General features: G+C 43.2%; 1 protein-coding gene across 1 annotated transcript; it reads right to left on the reverse strand.

Moving 5' to 3' along the window:
- Positions 1-145: 145 nt before the first annotated feature.
- On the reverse strand, positions 146-16,909 carry LOC108889020 (amyloid-beta A4 precursor protein-binding family A member 1-like). Its single transcript, XM_051072777.1, is given in 14 exon segments — positions 146-663; positions 767-907; positions 1,329-1,448; positions 1,535-1,747; positions 2,991-3,170; positions 3,788-3,988; positions 4,121-4,207; positions 4,535-4,567; positions 8,459-8,604; positions 8,730-8,769; positions 9,201-9,605; positions 10,484-11,539; positions 11,541-12,457; positions 16,129-16,909. Coding segments are annotated over 13 exon segments (3,537 nt in total). The 5' UTR covers positions 12,384-12,457; positions 16,129-16,909; the 3' UTR covers positions 146-591.
- Positions 16,910-20,583: the final 3,674 nt, after the last annotated feature.

Consider the following 20,583-nt stretch of genomic DNA (forward strand, 5'->3'; position numbering starts at 1 on the left):
GAAAGATAAGATAGCTGGGTTTGAGTCGTTTCTGTGCGTACCTCCATGCAGTAATTTCTTGTCGCTCTCAAGCAGGACCTTTAAACAGCTAGACTGCATTCAGCTCAAATCCTGTTGAAACCAGACAACAAACCAGAATTTACCGTCTTTTTCTTCATAGAGTTTATTCAGCAGAACTGTACATGCATTCCTTGATAGCTCCAGTGTAGAGTTTTTGTATCACTTGGTTCGCCCTGACAACTTAAAGGTCCAACATGATTAAAAGTACATTCAGATATTACAGCTATTTAACAAAAAAAGGTAATATTTACTCTTTTTTTCCACCTAAATATGCACAATAAAATCCACAATTTCTCTTTGGTCGAACATAACACGTCACATTAACACTCGGCCTAGTGAGATAATCTGCCTTCTGCTGTCACACTGTAGATGTACATGTTTACATGACAGTCCACTGTACAGATTAAGGCAAGTCAAGTGATATCAAACAGGATACAGAGAGGAGGAAAGGTATTAAAACAACCTAAAGATGGAGGGACAGTAGTAAAGATAGACTGAGTGCTGTGAGTGAGAGGAGTGAGGAGTGTGTGTTCAGATGTAGACAGGTTGCTCCTGTGCTGTCAGCAGACGGTACATGGCCGCAGGCATCGTCTTCATGTGGATCTGGAGCAGAAAGAAATAAAACTGTGAGGTTTTTTTGTGTTTACTTAAAAAAGCTAATTAAACTCTGCAACTGAGAAAGAGGGACGCTCAGAATTTCCCTGACCTCTCCCATGGCGTTAGACAGGATCTGAACGATCTTCTCATGAGGCGTCGCCACGACGCTCTGGCTGTTGATCTCGATGATGCGGTGACCGACGCGAACACCTCCTCTCTCTGCAATGCCTCCCCTCATCAGGCTGCAGATCTACACACACACACACAGAGGAAAGTGTAAAATGTGTCCTTGGTCTGTTAATAGGAAACTGATACTGGTTTGTATGAGGATAGAAAGACACTTAACAAAATAAAAGCTCTTCTTCAATACCAGACTCCATTGACAAAAAGTGGAATTTTACCGAGCAGAACACAGGAGCTGCTGGAATACGCCAAACTTCGATCTGTGAGTTTGTTTGTGTTATTGTGTGGTACTTTTACTTATGTAAAGGATCCGATTACTTCTTCCACCACTGAAAGTCACACAATAACACAAACAAACAAACAGATGGAGGCAGTGGTATTCAAGAAGCTCCTGGGTTCTTCTTGGTAAAATTCTTGTTTTTGTCAATGGAGTCTGGTAGGGATATCTCTGTAGGAATCCTATAAATAATGTCTGAGCCCAGACTCACAATGCCGTTCTGGACGCTGAAGCCCAGCTGGTATCTGAGATCCGGCCTGCGGATGAGCACCATGGTGACGGGAGGACACCTGACGATGTTCATCTTGATCCTGGACTGAGACTTTAGACCCTGAGGGAGGACAGAGTCAAGTTAGCTACGAGAGACTCAAGGCACTAATTTCAAGTAAATACAACACTGTCAACATGTCCACATACCTTGATGATGCTCTGGCAGGTGCTGAGCGGTAAACCCACCAGACTGGTCCCGTTGATGGTCATGATCTGGTCTCCGATGTTGAGTCGACCGGACTTCTCGGCAGGACCGGCGTGCATCATGCTGGCGATGATGACGGTGGGGAGGATGGAGCCCCAGCCCGACTCCACTATCACCACACCCAGGATCTCTCCTTTCTGCTTCTCGATGTAAACCTGCGGGGAAACAAGTCGAGTTTTATTTCAAAACAAGATTGTATTTTGAACCTGTGCCTCATTTTCCCCTTGGTTATGGGTGTAAACATAAACAAACAAAAACAAAACATAACGTTCCACATTATAGATATGATTCCTACAGAGATAGAGGTTTTTATTTAAGAGTAAGATCCTTTTTTGTCTAACCAAAAAAAGCTGTTTTACCAGTTACCAGACTCCATTGACAAAAACAGGAATTTTAGCTCGCAGAATGTAAGAGCAGCTAATCTACCACTGCCTCCATCTGTTAGTTTGTTTGTGTTATTGTGTGGCACTTTTACTTCTGTAAAGGATCCAAATACTTCCTCCACCACTGAAACAAACAAACAAATCGAGGCAGCGGTAATCCAGCATCTTCCAGTGCTCTGTTCAGTAAAATTCCTGTTTTTGTCAATGGAGTCTGGTACTGATATATAATCATATTTCTGGTCAAAGAAAAAGCATCTTACTCTTTACCAAAAAGGTTTATCTCTGCTGGAATCCTTTTTATAATGTTGTCAGACACCTATAATAACAATCTGAGTTGTCAGCACTTCCTGGTTGCCAATTCTTGTCCCTGTCAATCATGCACACCCAAAAACATGGGAATATAACCTTAACATTCACCATTCAGTTTCAAACAACTGAAATCTCTCCTAGTGAAGCAACACAGTCATCTAAACAACATGAAACAGTAACACTGCACCCCGTTTGAGCTTCTCGTGGCCAAATGCCCGATTCTGAAAAATGCGAGACGACAGCAGGCGTTCAGGGCAGCAGGGAGGAGGGAGGAGGGAGGGGGGTCTGAGGTCGGACCAGGTTGAGCGTCTCAAATTCACCTTCATACTGAGGTTACTGACTTTTCTCTCTCTCTCTCTCTCTCTCTCTCTTTCTAAACCAAATGACATTTTTCCAGTCGGACATCGGTCACACAGCTGTGACTCCAAAAATAACCAGCTGCTCATTTGAAACCACTGGAAGGCAAACTAACAGAGCAGACTGAGCAGAAAAATAAAAACTGGCTCATTTGAGCTCAAATATTAATGAATTCACCTAAACTGAAAGGTGCTGTTGTTCTATATGGACAAAAGTTGAGTTAAATTCCAGCTGGAGTTCATTTTTTTTGGAGGTGAAAACGAACCCAAAGATGAACTAAACTCAATTTCAGCTCAAGCAGTAAATCTGAATCTGCTGTGCCTGTGCTGCCACCTGCTGTTCGACTTACGTCTCTGCAGTTCTCAGACTTGGAGAAGTGGATGAGGTCGTCGTTGTACATGTCCTGAGTGTTGAGCAGGTCGCTGTATTCCCTCTGGCTCAGGTCCTCGGGGTCGATGCCGTTGGCCCTGAGGAACTCCTGGTAGGCAACGCTGAAGGACTGACCGATGGACTGAGCGATCAGCTGAGCCTGAGGGAGGGAGGGAGAAAGAGGGAGAGAGATCAGGACGGGAGCTTGTGAGTGACACTAACTTTTATACTTTCCTGTGGGAGTTTCATCTGCACAGTCAAGCTCATGATCAAGCGACATGATCAATCAAGAACTTGTCACTTTACTGCTCGTCTTTCTTTCCCTTTTCGGATTTCTTTTGAGCAACGTCACCATGTTTCAGGATCTCAGCAAACAAAGCATCCTTATTTTACACTTTTCAGGTGTTTAATTTGAGGCTTTAATGAGCATAAGGAGAAAACACCCTGCTCTAGCAGGAGCAGGGTGTTTTGTGTTTGTCTCAGATGGTGATATACTGGCTTCCTGACAACAACCAATGAAAATACTGTTTCCGTTTTGGACCTGGAAATAGTATTTTCATCAGTCGTAACAGCTCACTTTGTGCATCATTTCCTTCGTCATTTTCTATCTTGTGGCTTGTTAACTTAGTGTTGTGCTGTTAATAAAGTTAAAACAACAATTAAATCGAATACATTTTGGACATTTTAACACATTTTAAGGCCTTGAATCACTGCTTTTCATGACTTTTCAAGACCTACAGATTCCCTGTAACAGGCTTAATGTCAGTTATAACTCACGTCCTCAGACTCAAAGACGTGGCAGATCATCCTGTACAGCCGCCTGTCGTCGTGGGTCATGTTGGTCTGCTCGGCCGTGTGGTCCAGGTTTTCCTGCGCGCTGCGGGACCGGACCATCTTCCCCCGGGCCATCAGCACCACCATGTTACCGATGTCGGCTATGTAGGAGATCGTCCTCAGCGGCAGGTCCATTAAAGACTCCTGGTGATCCAAAAAAAGATGTGAAGATCTTAAATTAATTGCTTTTTGATGAGTCTTGCTATACAGAGATGTCTTTTAATTGGAGAGAGAATCTGCTGCTCGATTATTTCCCTTGGTACAATTATTTCCTACCTGAGTGTCTGCATTGAGGACTTTGATCCTCTGTGTGGACATGAACAGATCGACCTCAGCCGTGGACGGAGCCTCGCTGTCGGGGCTCTGCACAGCCGGAGAGAAAACAACAAGAAGCAAAGACGTGAACGGAGGAAGCAACTGGTTAATTAACAGGAAAGGAGGAGAGCAGGTGTCACAACTGTCAAAAAGGCATCAAATGTAAGAGAGGAAACAAAAAAGGAAGAAAGTCTCATGCAATCTGCATGCAACAAACATTGATTGTGGAGGGAAAACTGGAGAGAAAACAGTAGAAACCAGCAATCTGCAGACCTATGTTAGTTATTTTAATCTAAATTTCCACGCAGATCGATACAGTAAGTCATCTTTCACATGTCACTTTAAAAACAGAGAGAATAAACAAGAAGAACTCACCTTTTTCCTGTTCTTTGCCTGCTTCTGCGCCGCCTGCAGTGATCAGAAAGCAGAAAAGAAAGACAACATTTTCAGCTGGATCAACAAAAACCCAATCGTCTCGTCCACCGTAGACTGCCTCCATGCCAAATGCCAAATTAATGGACAAAAAGGGACCTTAAAGGTGTGTGCTGCGAATGTGTCTGCGTGTGTGTGTGGGAGGACAGTGATGTTACTGTCTATCACATCTGACAACAGCAGACCGCCAGAGGCCCCTCGCAGCAACACACTATCAAAAAGTTTTCTCTTCATCAATGTGACACGAACGACCCCGAAGAAAGAGAAGCGACCTCATGTGTTTCTGGCAGACGCCTCAGCACAGCTCAGGGTTTGTGTTTCCAAATGTTGGCATGTGCCACCATTTCTCTCTCTAAAATATTGTTTTTTGAGGTTTAAAATAAACCAATCTCTATCAGTACACATGATGAAAGTGGAGTTAATCTGATTCCACCTGGATTCAGACTTCTAAATATTAAGGGATGAAATATTTAGACTTAGAAGTGTCTAAGAAAAGTTTCTGATGCTCCAGATTAAAAAGAAACTCAGCGTTCAGAGGAAGGATACACATGGATTGTAATTACACTCACTGCCAGAGGGGGGAGACAAAAGCTCCGCACTGCAGGTTTAAAATCGATACTTGGAAGATGCAATTTTCTCTTCTTTTTAACATTAACGATGGCTGTATGTTTTTGTTTTGGACATTTCATTAGGGTTCAGTTTACTGAAGATAATCCCAATTTAAGTCTCACATTTATAGAAACTAAAATGTGCAGTAAGGATGAATTTATGTCAGGTTTCTGGAAGCATTCGTAAAGGCTTTAAAGAGTCAGTCAAGTTTCTTTTATCTCATAATTTTGGTTTTATTTCCTTAAACCTCTTTTCTGCTTGCGACTGGAAACCATACTATTAAAACTCTGCTGCTGATTTAATCATAGGTTTCAAGTTTAGAGACAAAATAACTAAATGTAGTTTTTATATTTCATGATTTTTGATGTTTTTCAGACTGATGCAGCAGCTCGTGTCTAGCCTTTGCTCTAAAAACTCTTTTCTATAAATGCCCATCATCAGATCTCTGTTAAATCTGACTTTACTGCTAACAGGCTTTTATCTTCTGTAGTAACAAAATGTTTTGTTGTTGTTGAGACCCTCGCAGACCCCGGAGCGAACACATCAGTCCGAGTCTCATTTCACCCACGCTGCTCGGAGGCCCCGCAGGCTGCACATCACATCATCATAAGTCAGAGTCTGACTCCTGACCTGTGGTGGACGTCACCGTGTTATCGCGCTGTTAACAGCGCTCACGTCACCTCCCGTATTTCACTCCGTGGTCGACAGACAACTCATGTTATAATCAGCGTCCGCCTTTCTATGCCGTCCTGGAGCGTCGTTAGTCAGTGTCACAACAGACACGTCTGTTTCTCTGTATATTTTCATCATTATGTTGCTGTTTTCTGTCTGTATTTTTGTTTATTTGTCAGCTTGGAATAATCAGCTCCTGTCTGGACTATTCAGACATTCACGATGCATTTAAAAATAACACAAAATAATTTCTCTATTTCTACATATTGTAGATGTAAATGGAAATGTATTAATTCTTTTAACACTTGTGGGATGTTTTTATTTCTTTCCAACTTATGAATCTAAAGAATATTTTTGTATAACAGCTTTTTACTATCATATTTTTGTTATTGTACAATGTTGCTATAGTTTACTATCATGTTGTATGTTTAAAAGAAACACACCATAAGCAAATAAAATTAGAAACTCACAAAATATATGCGTATTACTTTTGATAAATAATAAGCGCGTCATACGAATTATTCTTTTACCATTGGAAATACTGACACGCAACATTTGAAGTAAGGAATACAACAAAAACTATACTGGATACTGGTGCACATTAAATACACTTTTCTGTTCTGATCTGGTCACTTATACTAAAGACAACATTTCCTGTTTGTCCTTCACAATAAAAAACAAAGGATTTTAATGTGAAGGCAGCAAATTTACCACAAAATAGCTCGATATGGTTCTAAAACTATATTTAGATATTTTCTTGAGATTATTTTAAATACAAAACACAAACAACAACAACAAACGTAATAACTACAATGACAGAAAATGCTCTGAGAGAAGCTAAGTGCTGTTTGTCAGTACACAGACTACAGCAGGAAATGTGTGTGTGTACATGTATAAAATAAGTTCAATGTTTGATGCACTGCAACAACAACAGAAACTGATAAACTGTCTAAACAAAACGATTCTCTACTAGTTAAGAACTGATGTGTAGTTACAGCCAAGAAGAAATAATCTTAATCAGCTCCACACTGATTTTAAAAAAAAAAAGAACAGTATCAGATCAGTTCTCTGTTTCAGCCCGAGTCGGATCACTGCACCCCAACAAGTGAGATGTCAGCTCGCCCAGCCTGTTACCGTTACTTATGCATCCCCCTCATCATTATACAGTCTCCAACCTCCTCGCTCCCTGTAGGTTTCTCAGACCTTAACGGAGGCGATGTCCTGGAACTGTCAGTCAACCGTCCGGAAAAGCAGAGTTCGCCCTGAGCTCCTGGTTCTTTTTCTTTTTTCTTTTTCTCCCCTGCTTCTGACTTTTCTTCGTTCTTTGCTCGTCTCTCAGAAACGGCAGCGTCTCCCGCTACGTTTGAACGCCACGCTGTCACCGTAAAGACGTCTTTCTCACCAACTCAGAACACGTCCTCTAACGCACTCAAAACCCCCGCATGAAATCATACATGATACAAGCTGCATTAATATGCACTGATACTTTAATTGTGACCAAAGTTAAAAGTGTCCTCCCTTTGCGTGATGCCTGTTTGACATTATACAGAGTGATTGGAGCAGAAAGTGGAGGTCTACAGTCTCCACGGCCTCGAACAGCAGTTTATATAACATGCAGTGGAGCTGAGGAGAGAAGCCTGTGCGACTGTGGATCAGGAGCAGTGATCTGTGGATGATGCATTGTGCACAAACCGGGGGACTTTTCGCCCGCTGGCTGTGTCGCCTGCTGAGGGTTTCTGACTTTAAAAGACCCAAATATGAAGCGAACCTCGGGTTACATCACTGATGGTGTGTCCGAGTGTGTTAGAAAATGGACTGTAGCTCCAAACCAAGGAGCTGAGGCTTTGCTCTTTGAGCTCCTTGATATCTGTTAGAAGGTCCATTATCAATTTGAAAAAGTACAACCTCAACAGGGGGTGTAATATGTAACATTTCTGCTTTAAAATGTTTAAAAATTTCATTTGGTCACTTGTAAATGGCGACATATTCCCTATCTCCATGCGGTGGTTGCCAGAAGTCATCAAAATTGATTTTTTATCTAGTTTTAAGCCTCATTTTTATGATACCCTGTCTAGATCTTGGTTGTTTTTAACTTTATATTTTAGCCAGGTAAAGGATTTTAATCATCAGATGTCTGGATCTTAAGTTATTGGAGAAACTGAGTAAATGTTAGCAGCAGCTCGGCCCACAGCCTCTCTAAAAAGTGCTATGTCCGCCAAACTGCATTGGAAAATTCAGGTTTTTAGCATGAAACTGATTTATTCAGTGTTTTAATCTGATTTAATCACTGGGTCTATTTGTTTTGGAGAGGAGTAGATCTCTGTGGATGATTCAGCTCCTGGTAAAAACCTGAACAACTGACAACTGATCCCACGCTACTTCGCAATATCACATCTTTTGATATTGTTCTGACTGAGAAACTCCCAGCGGCTTCATGTTATTAAAATCATCAATACTCCACACTGTCTGATTCATTTATCTTCTATATCAGCTTTACTTTATATCCTCAGAGATATGACAAAAAAAACTAAAAATGTTGTATTGTATGTATGTTGTATTTTTAAATAAGATGTAGTTTGTTCTTACCCGGACTCGGTTCATGGCCTCCTGCGCCTGCTGCATGCGGGCGCTCTTTGTGGGCGTCCTCTCCGACAGCAGGTGGGTGCAGCCCAGGTAGGTCGCCGCAAAGATGATGCCGTCAATAAGGTCCTCTGGGTCACACGGTCCCGGGACTGCGCGAACCAATGTTACGGAGAATGTACACAAAGACATGAGAACATGAGAACAGAGCCATTTATATAATAACAACAGATGTGGAGCTGAGAATCAAATTCTGATGATATGTGAGCCCACTCACCGTCCACAAATGTGGGAAAGGGGGCAAGAGATCTGCGAATCTGAGAAGGCACCAAAAAAAAAAGAAAACCTACATCACCATCCTTATTATTTCCACTCACATACTCTCCTAACTCATTTAAATTCTGCAGGACTTTTCCTGCTGTCAGCCATTTAGCTGCAGGCAGATAAACACCTTGTAAAAGATGCCTCTCTTTGCAGCTCTTATCATCACACTTGAGTCATTTTTAGAAACCGTGGCTATAGTTTTTTTGCAGATTTGTGTATGGATTGCAAATGGGTTTCACAGCACGGAGGGTCAGAGGATTATTTGTGCTTAAGAAGGCAGATGTATAAGGTATGCCGAATTTGCAAATAGAGGTTCCTGTTCTCAGTGTGCACATAATCTACTGTTAGACTACTTTTATGCAGAGGAAAAGTTGAAAATCTAAAGTATCTTGGGGAAGTTCTGGAGTTTCTGGAGCCCTCTCACCTCCTGGACAGACGGCTGCTGTGGAGGCGGCGGAGGCTGAACTTGTGGCCTCAGCTGCTGAGGCGGTGGAGGCGGCTGATGCTGCTGTTGATGCTGAATCTGTTGCGGATGCTGCCGCTGTTGATGCTGATGCTGATTAGGCGGCATGTGCGCGTACGCCTGCGGCTGTGTGTACGCCTGCGGCGGCCTCGCAGCGTCCCTCTGGTGGCCTTGGTGGTGGTGGTTGTGGTTGTGTTGAGCCTGCTGCTGCTGCTGCTGCTGCTGCTGCTGTTGTTGGTGATAATGTTGGGGATGGACCGATCTGGATGAGTCGGCTCTCCGCGGACTGACCTGCTCACGAACCGGAACCGAGGCGTAGCAGGATGGAGACTCAGATGCTGACTGAGAGGGGGAGTGAGGAGAAGACTGAGGAGAGAAAACAGAGTGAAAAGAGAAAAAAAAAAATCACTCCTATGAAACTGCAATGCAGCAACTCAAGCTGACACCTTATTCCGGGGATACATGATTCAGGATTTGGGCATTAATCCAAGTAACACAAAATGAAATGAAAGGCAAGGATGTAAATCTTGATGTAAAACTTCCTGGAAGCAATGATGTTGAATTTAATTATCGCAACACTGCAGACCAAACTCCTTGGGGAAAGTCACTCATCAGCACTTCATTAAAGGAACAGGTCAACATTTTGGGAAAAGAAATAAAAATATATAAGCATATATATATTCCTTTAATTAAACAATTAGCAATGTAAAAGATAACAACGTGTTTGTTTTTCCAGCCTGGAAATCCACAGGAATGTCTTCTGAAATATTAGAAAAACACCCTTAACAGCACAAATATTCTGTAATTTCACTATTTTTTTAACTTACTAAGAGGTAACTGGAGATTTTTCCTAATTTTTCTGTTCAGTTTCTATTTTTTGAAACTTGTTCTGAGCTGTAAAATTGGAAACTGTGCAAAACCTGATCATTAAAAAACTCTACTCTCTACTCTTTTTAAATAATCTGGGTGTAAAAACATCTATCGTGTTCAGGCGCTGAGCTCAAACAACAGTTGCTTTAATTGTATCTCCCAAAGGACTTGCAACACAGCTCCCATTTAGTTTTTTAAATACTCAAACTGCAACATTTGTCAAATTTGGTCTTGAAACGTTGCACTTTTCTTTGAGTAATTAATAAGGTATTTTAACAGAAGCAGTTGACAAAGCGGAGACTCCTCTGGGAGACATGTTTTTTAAGTTAAAAACAGACACAGTAAGGATTAATAATAAGTGAAGTCATACTAACATAGCCAGTTGTAGCCTGCAGAGGGTAAACGTCCTCTGTGGGGCTGACCTCCTGCCTCATCACCCATATCGGCTCCACAGGCTGGTCAGGTGTGTAGGGGGAGCGTACCGCCTTTGTCTTCACCTCCTCAATCGCCTCCTTGATGTCTTTAATCGCCAGGCTGATGGCGTCTCCCGAGCCCCTTGAACCCTCCTCCCCCACCGCGTTCCACTCCTCGTGGGCCTCGCCTGAGCTGCTCTGCCCGGACGAGGGGCTCTTGTCCTGGGTTTCTGCTCGTCTGGGTGCCTGCCTGCGACTTCTGGAGACGGGGCTTTGGTTGCCGCTGTCGCCCTCGCCGTCTGACTGTCCGTCGTAGTGGTGCAGCCGGCAGCCAACAGAGCGGTCCAGAGGGGAGTGATGTGAACCCCGGTCTCTGACATGCCTCGGTGCATGATGGGAGCCCTTGGTGGGGGAGGCTGGAGCCACTTTTTGTACATTCTCCTCTCTATGGCTGCTGAAGGGCTCGTGACGCGACTCTTGCTGGGACTCGTTAGGCTCAATCCTCCGATTAGGTTGCCTGCACGGCTCTCTGTGTAGCTCAGGATAGGAGGTCTTGAGAGGTTCAGGAAACGAGTTGGGATGGGATTTTGGCTCTGAGTAGGACTCATAGACAGGCTCCGGGTAAGACTTTTGGTGGGACTCTGTATAAAAGTCTGCATAGGTTTTTGGGTAAGAGTCAGAGCAAGGAGGTGGAGTGGAGACAGCGAGCATCGATTCAGAGCAATCCTCGTCTTCATCTTCAGGTAGGTCATTGTCGGGGAGGGGGCTCATACTGGCGTCCTCGCTGAAGTGGTCCAGCTGGGGGAAAGGTGGAACATCAGGGGACGAAGGGGGAGTCGGTGACTGGAGCGGCGGCGGGCTGTGGAGTGGTCCGTCCATGCTGAGCGAAGCGGCGCTCTCCGTGTCAGAGCAGAGATCGGTGATTTCGCTTCCCTGAGCAGCAGCAATGTCCTCCGCTACTTCATCCATCGCTTCCTCCTGATCCTCCTCCACCCTCTCTGCTTGATCCTCTGCTTCCGTCGTCGACTGTCTGCACGTCGTCCCGGCTGCAGCTGGAGTGACCCGCGGTCGAGCGGCGGTCTCCCTTGTCCTCCGCCTGCTCTTGTTCTTCTTCCTTCTCCTTAACTTCCTGCAGTTCCTCTTCACACTCTGCTTTGTGATCCTGGAGATCCTCCTCTGCCTCAGCAGGTGGAGCGTGTTGTGGGTGAGGCTGCGCATTATGAGTTGCAGGACCAGGTGAGAGGTGGGTGGGGGTGACAACAGCGACAGGAGTCTGGTGAAGAGATCCCCTCTCCTGGGACTGGTCTGTTACAGGATCATCTCCTGAGCGCTGCTGCACCTGCAGCTGCACCTCTGCCGGACTTTCTCTCTCATCCACCCCAGGTGAGGAGTCCTGCGTCTCTCTGATTGGTTGCCTCTGTCTGTGACCTCTGAGTCTGGGGTTAGGGTCGCCATGACGACGGTAGCGGGCGACACCAGGGCGTGGTTGCTGGACAGGATGCGGCTCAGGGTCCCGACTCTCGCCCCCATCCGACCTGGAGGAAGCCACCGCTGGGTCCAGACCAGCACCGTGAGCCTGGCTTTGCCCCTGCCCTGATGGAGGGCGACGGCGGTGGCGAGGGGGCCCACGACCTGTGGGCGGATGATGATGATGGTGGTGGTGAGGAGGAGGATGATGGTGATGATGGTGATGATGGTGGGGATCCAGCTCCCCGTCCTGGTTGAGCATCTGACACGGCCTCCAGGACCGACGTACGGGAGGCTCCCCGCGTGTCGTCCCGTTGGGCTGCCTGTTCCTCGGAGGTGCCTTGTGCTCCTCGCCTGCTTCCCCCGCCGCCTCTCCCTGATACTTGTGGCTCATGGCTGGGGCGTGATTCGACTCGGATTTTCAGAACATGCCTCTTGTCTCCAAGGAAACCCCGCTCATAGCACAGCCTGCTGAGAAACAGAGACAGGATAAAAACAGAAAAGTGAAACTGTAGAAATATCAGATCCACTGAGCGATTGAAAGTTAAATGTAAAACACACTCATTTACATAGCACTGAATAATGGAGAGTGGCGTTAAAAAGCTTAGCTGGATCGTTAGTCTCACTTCCTTACTCTTTAATCAAATATTTAATGATTTCAATCAAATATCTGACTCCTTTCTGTTTTATATCACTGTACCTTGATTAAATTTATGCGTTTTGGACTGTTGGTTGCACAAACAAACTTGTAAAGGTGTCACCTGGGGACCAGGGATTTTGCATATAAACCTGAGGCCTCAGTATGCTTCAAACAAAGTCTAGCAGCTTCTGAAATCCCCTTTCCAACAGTGGAATCAGCAAAAAAGAAGAAAGAAAGACAGTGGGCATTCATACAATCGACTGGGATAAAAGCTACCAAAGAAAATGAATTCTCTCGGCTCAGGGAGGCAGTGGCAGCTAGGAAGATCTACTGAGTGAGAGTGTGGCCAATGAGAACAGCTTCATCTCACTCTCAGAAAAACAGCAGAGATCAATATCTTCATTATCCATCTTTCTGGAAGTGGATAAAACACTCAAAGGAAATATTTCCGCGATGCAGAGCTATCAGCCCGGGGACTCCCTGACTCTATACTGCTAATAGCAAAAACCTAAATCCTCTGGGATTCATCTGGGTGTGCAGTGCACTTTAATCTGCACTACATTCATCCGTCCGCCAGCAGCTGGCAGATGGCACAGGACGGTAGGAGAGAAAAAGACGAGGAGGAGGAGGACAAGGAGGGACATCTCTCCGGTGTCGGCTAAGACCTGGCTGAATGGATAGGGCAGCGACCTGAATAATAAATGCCCTGCTGTGAATGAGTAGCCCAGTTTTTGATCACTGTGTCTGAGGTCAACAGGCAGAGAAAGGACACCAGATCATAATCCTATTAGCTATTGTAGTGATTCCAGAAAAGGTTACCAGTGGGGAAATAATGTGTAGTCTGATATAAAGGAAGAAAGAAGGGTACAGCTTGTTTAGGGAATGTCTACATGACTGTAAAGATGAATGACATGACAAAAGCGAAGCCAAAACAAACTGCAGTATGTGTTCTTGTCGTGCTACTTTAAATTCCAAGTGTTCATTTTCCTAATAAGCTTGGTTTTAATGAGCCATTTGTTGCTGAAAAATAAAAAAACAAGTAGCATCATGATTGACTTGCGGCTCCACCTCCTGATTACTACTGAGCAAGAAGTAAATTAGCATGTTAGCTCTTCCTGTTCCCTCATCCAAAAGTAAATGGGTTTTTCACTAAATGTCTGAAATAAGGTTTGTGGTTTCAACACAAGCTCAAGATATTTTCACATTTTATTCTGCAACATAAAATATGTCAGAAAATACTCCACTTTTACGTGTCTTAAAAAAGGCGGTTGCTAACGAGTGTCTAAATGAGACTATAGAGGTTGTCGGGGACGTTAACATGAAAACAAAAACTAAAGCTAACGTCCGGGTTAGCCAGGAATAAGAGTTACATCACCCATCTTTAGATACAGTCATTCACACACAGCTGTTTTGGTGGGGAAATCTACAAAAAACACAAAGAAAAATATGGAAAAAAAGATTCTTATCATGCTGGATGGATCCTTTTAAATTTGAATTTGTGCTTTCATCTTTATAATAAGTTCATTTACAATGCATCTGATCCATTACACTGTAAACGTTTGATATTGAAAAGGCAACAGAAGGTTTACTGATGTGTTTGTTATCTTATACATGCAGATAGAGCCTAGTCTTTGAAAATCGAATATGGTTGACAGAGAGAAGACACAGAGGGCAAAGGTTAATGTTGATCCTGTAATCTGAGCATGAACCACAACTGCCAGGGAAGGGGACATGAAGGGAAGCAGCAGGAGTAAGGGCGGGCTCCTGGGGCGGCTAATGCCCCACTCTCTGCCTGGAGTTTAGGGACTGGGTGGCAGCGGCCGGGTGACTCGGACAGGGGAAGTCGGAGAGGAGGGGTTGCCCAGGTCACAGATGGCCCTGGCAGTGAGTCGGGACCAGGCCCGCGGAGCCAAGCACTGCACTTCCATCTGTCGGGCTGAAGTGAAAGCAGCGGGGTGGGGGATTTACTAGCCCATTAACTCGCTGATCTTACACTGACAAACACACACGGACAACAACACACATGTGCCATACGTACTTAAAAAGACCTGCGCTGCCATTAACTCTTCACTGTGAGACCATGTGAAATTAAAATAACTGCACCTGAGTTATCTTTCAGCTACTCTGCACCTGTCGTCCCTGGGCAGGACTGTTGGCTGTAAAAACTTACAATCATCCCGATGAATTATTTAGATTATAAACTGATTTTGAAAGACAGGTTTTAAAATGGACATGGCTGTGAGATTAGATGGTGAGGTTAGCAGACTGATTTTAGTGCAGCAGTGTTCAGGAAATGGTAAGATTTAAGGCACATCCATCAAATTAACAAACAAATGTATTACACAAGTGTATCTAGCCTCATATCAGTGTGATATTCTAATGACATTTAATCCTGATTTTAAATTTCCAACCTAAACCCAGACCTGAATGCTGCACCGACCTTTACGTCTTTACAACTGTCCTAAAATCCCATCAAGTATTTAAATAGTTATCTGATTAATCAATTAATCAATCAGCAGAAATTTACACAACAACAGTTTTGATATTTAAGTATTTCAAGCCAAAAATGCCAAACATTACCAGGCCCCCACTTCTCCACTGTGAGGATTTTCTGCTTTCTTTGAATTATGTAACAGTAAACCGAGATAAACTGAAACCAAAACTCTTTGTTTTGGATTGTTGGCCAAACAAAATAATCAATTTAAAGATTTCACCTTAACATAACAGACATGTTTCACTATTTTCTGACATATTAGGGATAAAACAATCAATAAAGGAAAAAAACTGGCAGCTTAACCGATCAGGGAAATAATCGTTCGCTCACTTTGGGGGATTCTCCTCCTCTATCTTTTCCTGAGCGCGTGAATCATCCTCTCCCTCTCGCGCACACCACACACACACACACCATACAATGACAGACCCACTAACTCAGCAAGAAGCATAAGGTCCATGTTTGGAAGCATCAATAGTCATATTACTTACATTGTGTTTACGTATAGACTACGCCATCGCTCCAGAGGGAAGATGATTAATCCATGAACAAGTGCCAAACTGGCAAGTGCTTTTATTTTGAAGGCTGCTTGCTTCTTAAATCCCCTCCCATGGCCTTGGACGATTTTATTATGTTAAAAGGGGAAACGCCTTACTTTTGGGATTAGTGCTCATTATCAATTAGTGATCAGTCTTGCACTTCGCCTCTTTGCGTTTTAATCCAAGGTTCAATTCCTAAATGATCGTATTCTTGATATAGTGGACGTACGTTTCACTGTATGCCAATGCCTATAAAGCCTGACATCTACTTGGAACAAAAATAAAATGTACAGAAAACTGTCAGCTGTCTAAATGCTCCTATCTTTCCCTCCTGTCAGCGATAGATTTAATCTACATAGGTGTCGGATCCGCCATCAGCGAAAAACGACCTGAGCACAGTCTCATTCCGCCCCACATTAAACCCGGCCTCCCGTTACCGGTTCCCGGGACGTGACATTCATTCATTTACCTGCATGTCAGTGGAGGAGAGGCCCGGGTCCGGCTGCTGCACTACACATCGCCCCAGTCTCCCCCGGTGCCTGGCTCGCTTCGCTCGGCTCGGTTTGGCTCTTGCTTGTCCCTCCAGACAACTTGCTCGGATTAAAAGCGGAGAGCTCAGCCCCTCCTTCTGCACCGTGACATCAGAGCGGATTAGCGATGCACAAAGCGCCTTTACAAACACTGCTGATGCTGGCGGCTCGGACACAAACAGTTCCGTATGGCCATGAGTGGAGCCCTCGTCCCACCTACTCCATCAGCAGCAGCAGCAGCAGCCGCCTGCAGAGACCTGATGAGGCTCTGCCCGCCTGCTGCAACACCGTTAGCTGTCATGTTCCCACGCTCCGCCAAAGGTGTCGCTGTTATCCCCGCCTGTTCAAGATACTGTAAAACACCTGTAAGAGCTGGACAGGTAGAAAAGTGGTATTTGACTAGCCACAGTTGTGCTGAATCATGTGTTAGCTAAAAAACATTTTTAAACGTCGGTTAGTTTTCATTTAACCCAGGTTAGCTCTGTCAACGGTAAGCTAACGTTTAGCCCTGCCAAGCTAGCTGCTGCTTTTTCCGAACTACGATTGTAATACTTAAAAAAACACCAGTCATTTAATGGCAACAACAATTAATAGTGCCAGCTCCCCTAAAGACTCTCCACCTGCGACAAAAAATACTCCACCTGCTTCGCAATTTAAAATTATTAGCGGCTAGCGACGCCTCTTTTATCTGTACTGTTAATCCAAGATGGCGCCCGGAAGTGACATCTCTTTCCAGGTAAAGAGTAACAGCCTATTTTGTCCCCAATCTTAAAGGCAACTTTTTGGCCAAGATTAATGCATTTTTTCCCCTTTGTAATGATTCTGAATTTTCCCTTTCCAATCATTACCAAAGAAAATTAATCTACCAATAATATCAATATCATCAATTTGATTATATTGTGCGCTAAATCACTTATTCATACATCAAAGTTTTCCAATCATAAGCCATCTTTTTTCATTTTTGATAACAAAATCAAACAATACATTCATCCTTCCCACTCTAAAAATAGAGGCTATCAAAAAAACTTGAATTTATGTACCCATGTGATCGGATTTATAATTTCTCTCTGTGTTGTGATGTATTTTTTATGATGTATATTTACCATGCTGTTTAGTAGTAACACCAAAAAATTACTAAAATTAGGATACTAGTCTCTTAAGCTTCAATAATAAGAAATGTATACATAATCAATCAGCTTTAGGAACTGCTCGATGAGATTTAAATGAGGTAATTATGCTTTTTGCTTTTTTATTTTAATTAATTTATATTGCCTTTTTAGCTCTTTATTTATGTAATATGAAAACTGTTATAAGTCATTCGTAAATTCTGTATAATCAAATGGACCTCTTTCACAGTAGATTTTGGCTCACTGGAATGCTCGAATCAAGCAGAACTTTAACGCTACACAGCCATAATGATCTGACAGTCAGACTGTGAGAACAACTTCATTTTGACAAGCCATCTTATAATCTTGCTTTTATTAGTGTCTCATCATAATCACCAGCAACGATAATGAATTAATTAACAACAGTCATTAACACAGCAGTGATTGGATATTACTACATTAACATGTCTGTCTTCACACGTAGGTGGTTTGATATTATTCTGAAGCATCAGTGGGTTATAGAAGTTTCAATAAAATCAGATACTCCAAAAAATTTGTCATGTATTCACACACAAAACCTTTTCATTCCAGGCCTGTTATTCTAGCTGATAGGCTGGCATGTATGGTGTGAAAGACAGTAACTAATCATGGCTGATACACAGAGTGTGAAGCAGAGCGGGGGCGGTGTTTGTGGGGCTCATGGCAAAATAATCTGGGCACGTTTTGGTGTCACTCAAGGCCTTGTAGAGCAGATCAATAGGACCTGTGTCTACACACGCTTGAGTTCCTGTAACGCATTCTCACCTAAGTCACGTGCGCCCCCTCTGCCGGAGCAGCCGTTACCTTGACAACAATGTGTGACGGAGGATGGTGATGGTGTGGAGTGGTAACCATGGCATCCAGTCTGTTACTGCCCTCTCTGCAGCCACACATCTTTTATCCCACACAAACAGCCTGCACGCTTCTGTAAAACACGGGCTCTGAACTTTTGGGTGAAAGTGGAGGCGTGTGTGACACATTTCTAAGACCTGAGCCAATCAAAAAGCTCTGAAATTCAGAGTGCAACATGCAGAATCAGGTCATCAGAGTGTATCCGAGGTAACGTTATCACTCTGCTGCTGGCGTTAACTCATGTCACACAACCTATATTTTATGCTCTGTGTGTCCAGCTCCCTGCTGCTCTATTTCCAGAGAAGACATCAATAATTTGTGGCCCTCTCTCCCTCTTTTTCTGCATACATGGATGAAGGTATACTGTGAGTAGCTGTATAGCATGCAGTGAGCATAGAATGAGCCCATTACTGGAATTAACGCACATTAATGTTTCATCATTTCCCATCACAGAGTTATTTCTTATCACGCAGAAAACCAGTGGCTTCGATTGAATGCACACAGCAGGTTCCAGTAAGTTCCTGAGACAGTCAGGGTCCAGTCTGCAGGTGGCGCTAACAAGCTAAACTAAAATGGTGGTAAACATTATATCTGTTAAAGATCAGCATGTTAGCATGCTGACATTAGCATACAGCCTCACAGAGTCACTGTGAGTAGACCTGTTTAAAAATACATGAGGAGTGGGCCTGAGGGTGTTACGACATCAAAAAATAATATACAAAATAACAATCTGTAGATAATTTGGGTTAATGTTTGCCCTTTGTCAGTTGTTTTTACAGTTGTAATTCAGACAAGTGAAGATAAATGTGCCCTAAAGCATCATAAAGTGTCCCTTTATTTAATTCATAAAGTTATTGTATTTAATGTTTTTTTTAAATTAACAAATTATAATTACAGGGTAGAGCCTGTGATGTGATGTGAATGGTTTTTTGTTCTGTCCTGAGTTTGAGTGATGAAAAGTTTTATTCAGAAAAAAATCTGGAAAAATGGCGTAAAATACAAAACAGCTAGAATCACATGAAAGAAGCAGAATGAAATCACATTACGTAATACTGAGCTGAGCTTTAAAAAATGTGTTGGATTTTTTCACAATTTCATGGTTATATCAGAAATTTTATTAATGTAATTATGTAATTATTTAATCATGAACTAGTTGGGCCTCCATAGTAAATGACTTACACAGTACTAGATCATTATTTTAAACTGTTGTAAACATGTTTGTGTTTACAGTGAAATCTCAGTAGTAAATATGAATGAGTCACTCCCACCCCTGAGAACAGAGGAGGTCCAGTGTTTGATGCCCAAAATCAAGATTTATGTTACAATCAGACATCTTTCATCAAGAAAAACATGTATTATTGTGGCTACTTTAGGTTGCTTGTTCTGTTTTTGAGCTGAACCAGTGGTCGGGGGTGGGCTGATCCCAGAGGAAGGGTGGAGGACCAAAGGGGACGTAACCTGCTGACTCTTCTGGCTGACAAATCACATACTGAGGAGAGCATGTCATAACTGTATCATCGTGAAAACAACAACTTCTGTGTGCACCACACATGACATGCTTGGACACTTTTCACTTATTTATTAAAGCTCTGTGTTGTTGTTTGCACAGATGCAAGTGGCCAGGAAATGAAACCGATCACTGGTGGTTTTTGTGAGGGTGGAAATTTGAACCAGTTGTAAACTAAACTTGTCTTTGGAGCAGAATGAATGCAGAAATCCCTGAACATAATCCCCTGAACACGGACGAAAATCTTCTCTCAGTCTCCCTCTCTGTTCTCTGTCCTTGACCAAACACTTGAATTGTTTGCATTAACATTTGAAAATAATTACTGACTGAGTAATTTTCCTCCTGAGTGAGATCCCCAGTGCCGTTCCCTTCTGCAGTGTTGCTCAAGTGAAGGTGTCCAGAGTCGTCGTTTTTTGTCTGTTGTAATAAATAAAACTGGTGGACTCTGTGTGAGAACGACTTCTGTCAGGTGCACATGTCGGATTAAGGCAGGATTCATACTTAATGTTTGCAATCAGAACTACAAAATGCCTGCAAGTCGTTGAAGAGTGACACCAGGACAAATATTTTTGATGAGTACAAAATGTTTTGATTCTCTGCTGGTTTGTAAAACAGCTTGAGTTTAGATCATTTGTGTATTCAGGTCTGTGCTTAAACACTGAAGCTCTGTTACACTTCTTTCCAGGCAGCTCTTAAAGGCCTGTTTTCATGCAGTTCTACCATACAATACACAAGATAGCTGATAATATATTATTCGCTATTTGGCTAAAAGCATCCGAGCATTTGACATGCATATGTGATTGTTTCATTTAATTAAAGAAACCATTGTTTACTGTTGGTGGGAGACAGGAAGAACCAAACAGCTGTTTCCACTGTTGCAATGATGGGAA

This window comes from Lates calcarifer, linkage group LG9 (assembly GCF_001640805.2).
Source record: "Lates calcarifer isolate ASB-BC8 linkage group LG9, TLL_Latcal_v3, whole genome shotgun sequence".
Taxonomy (NCBI): domain Eukaryota; kingdom Metazoa; phylum Chordata; class Actinopteri; family Centropomidae; genus Lates; species Lates calcarifer.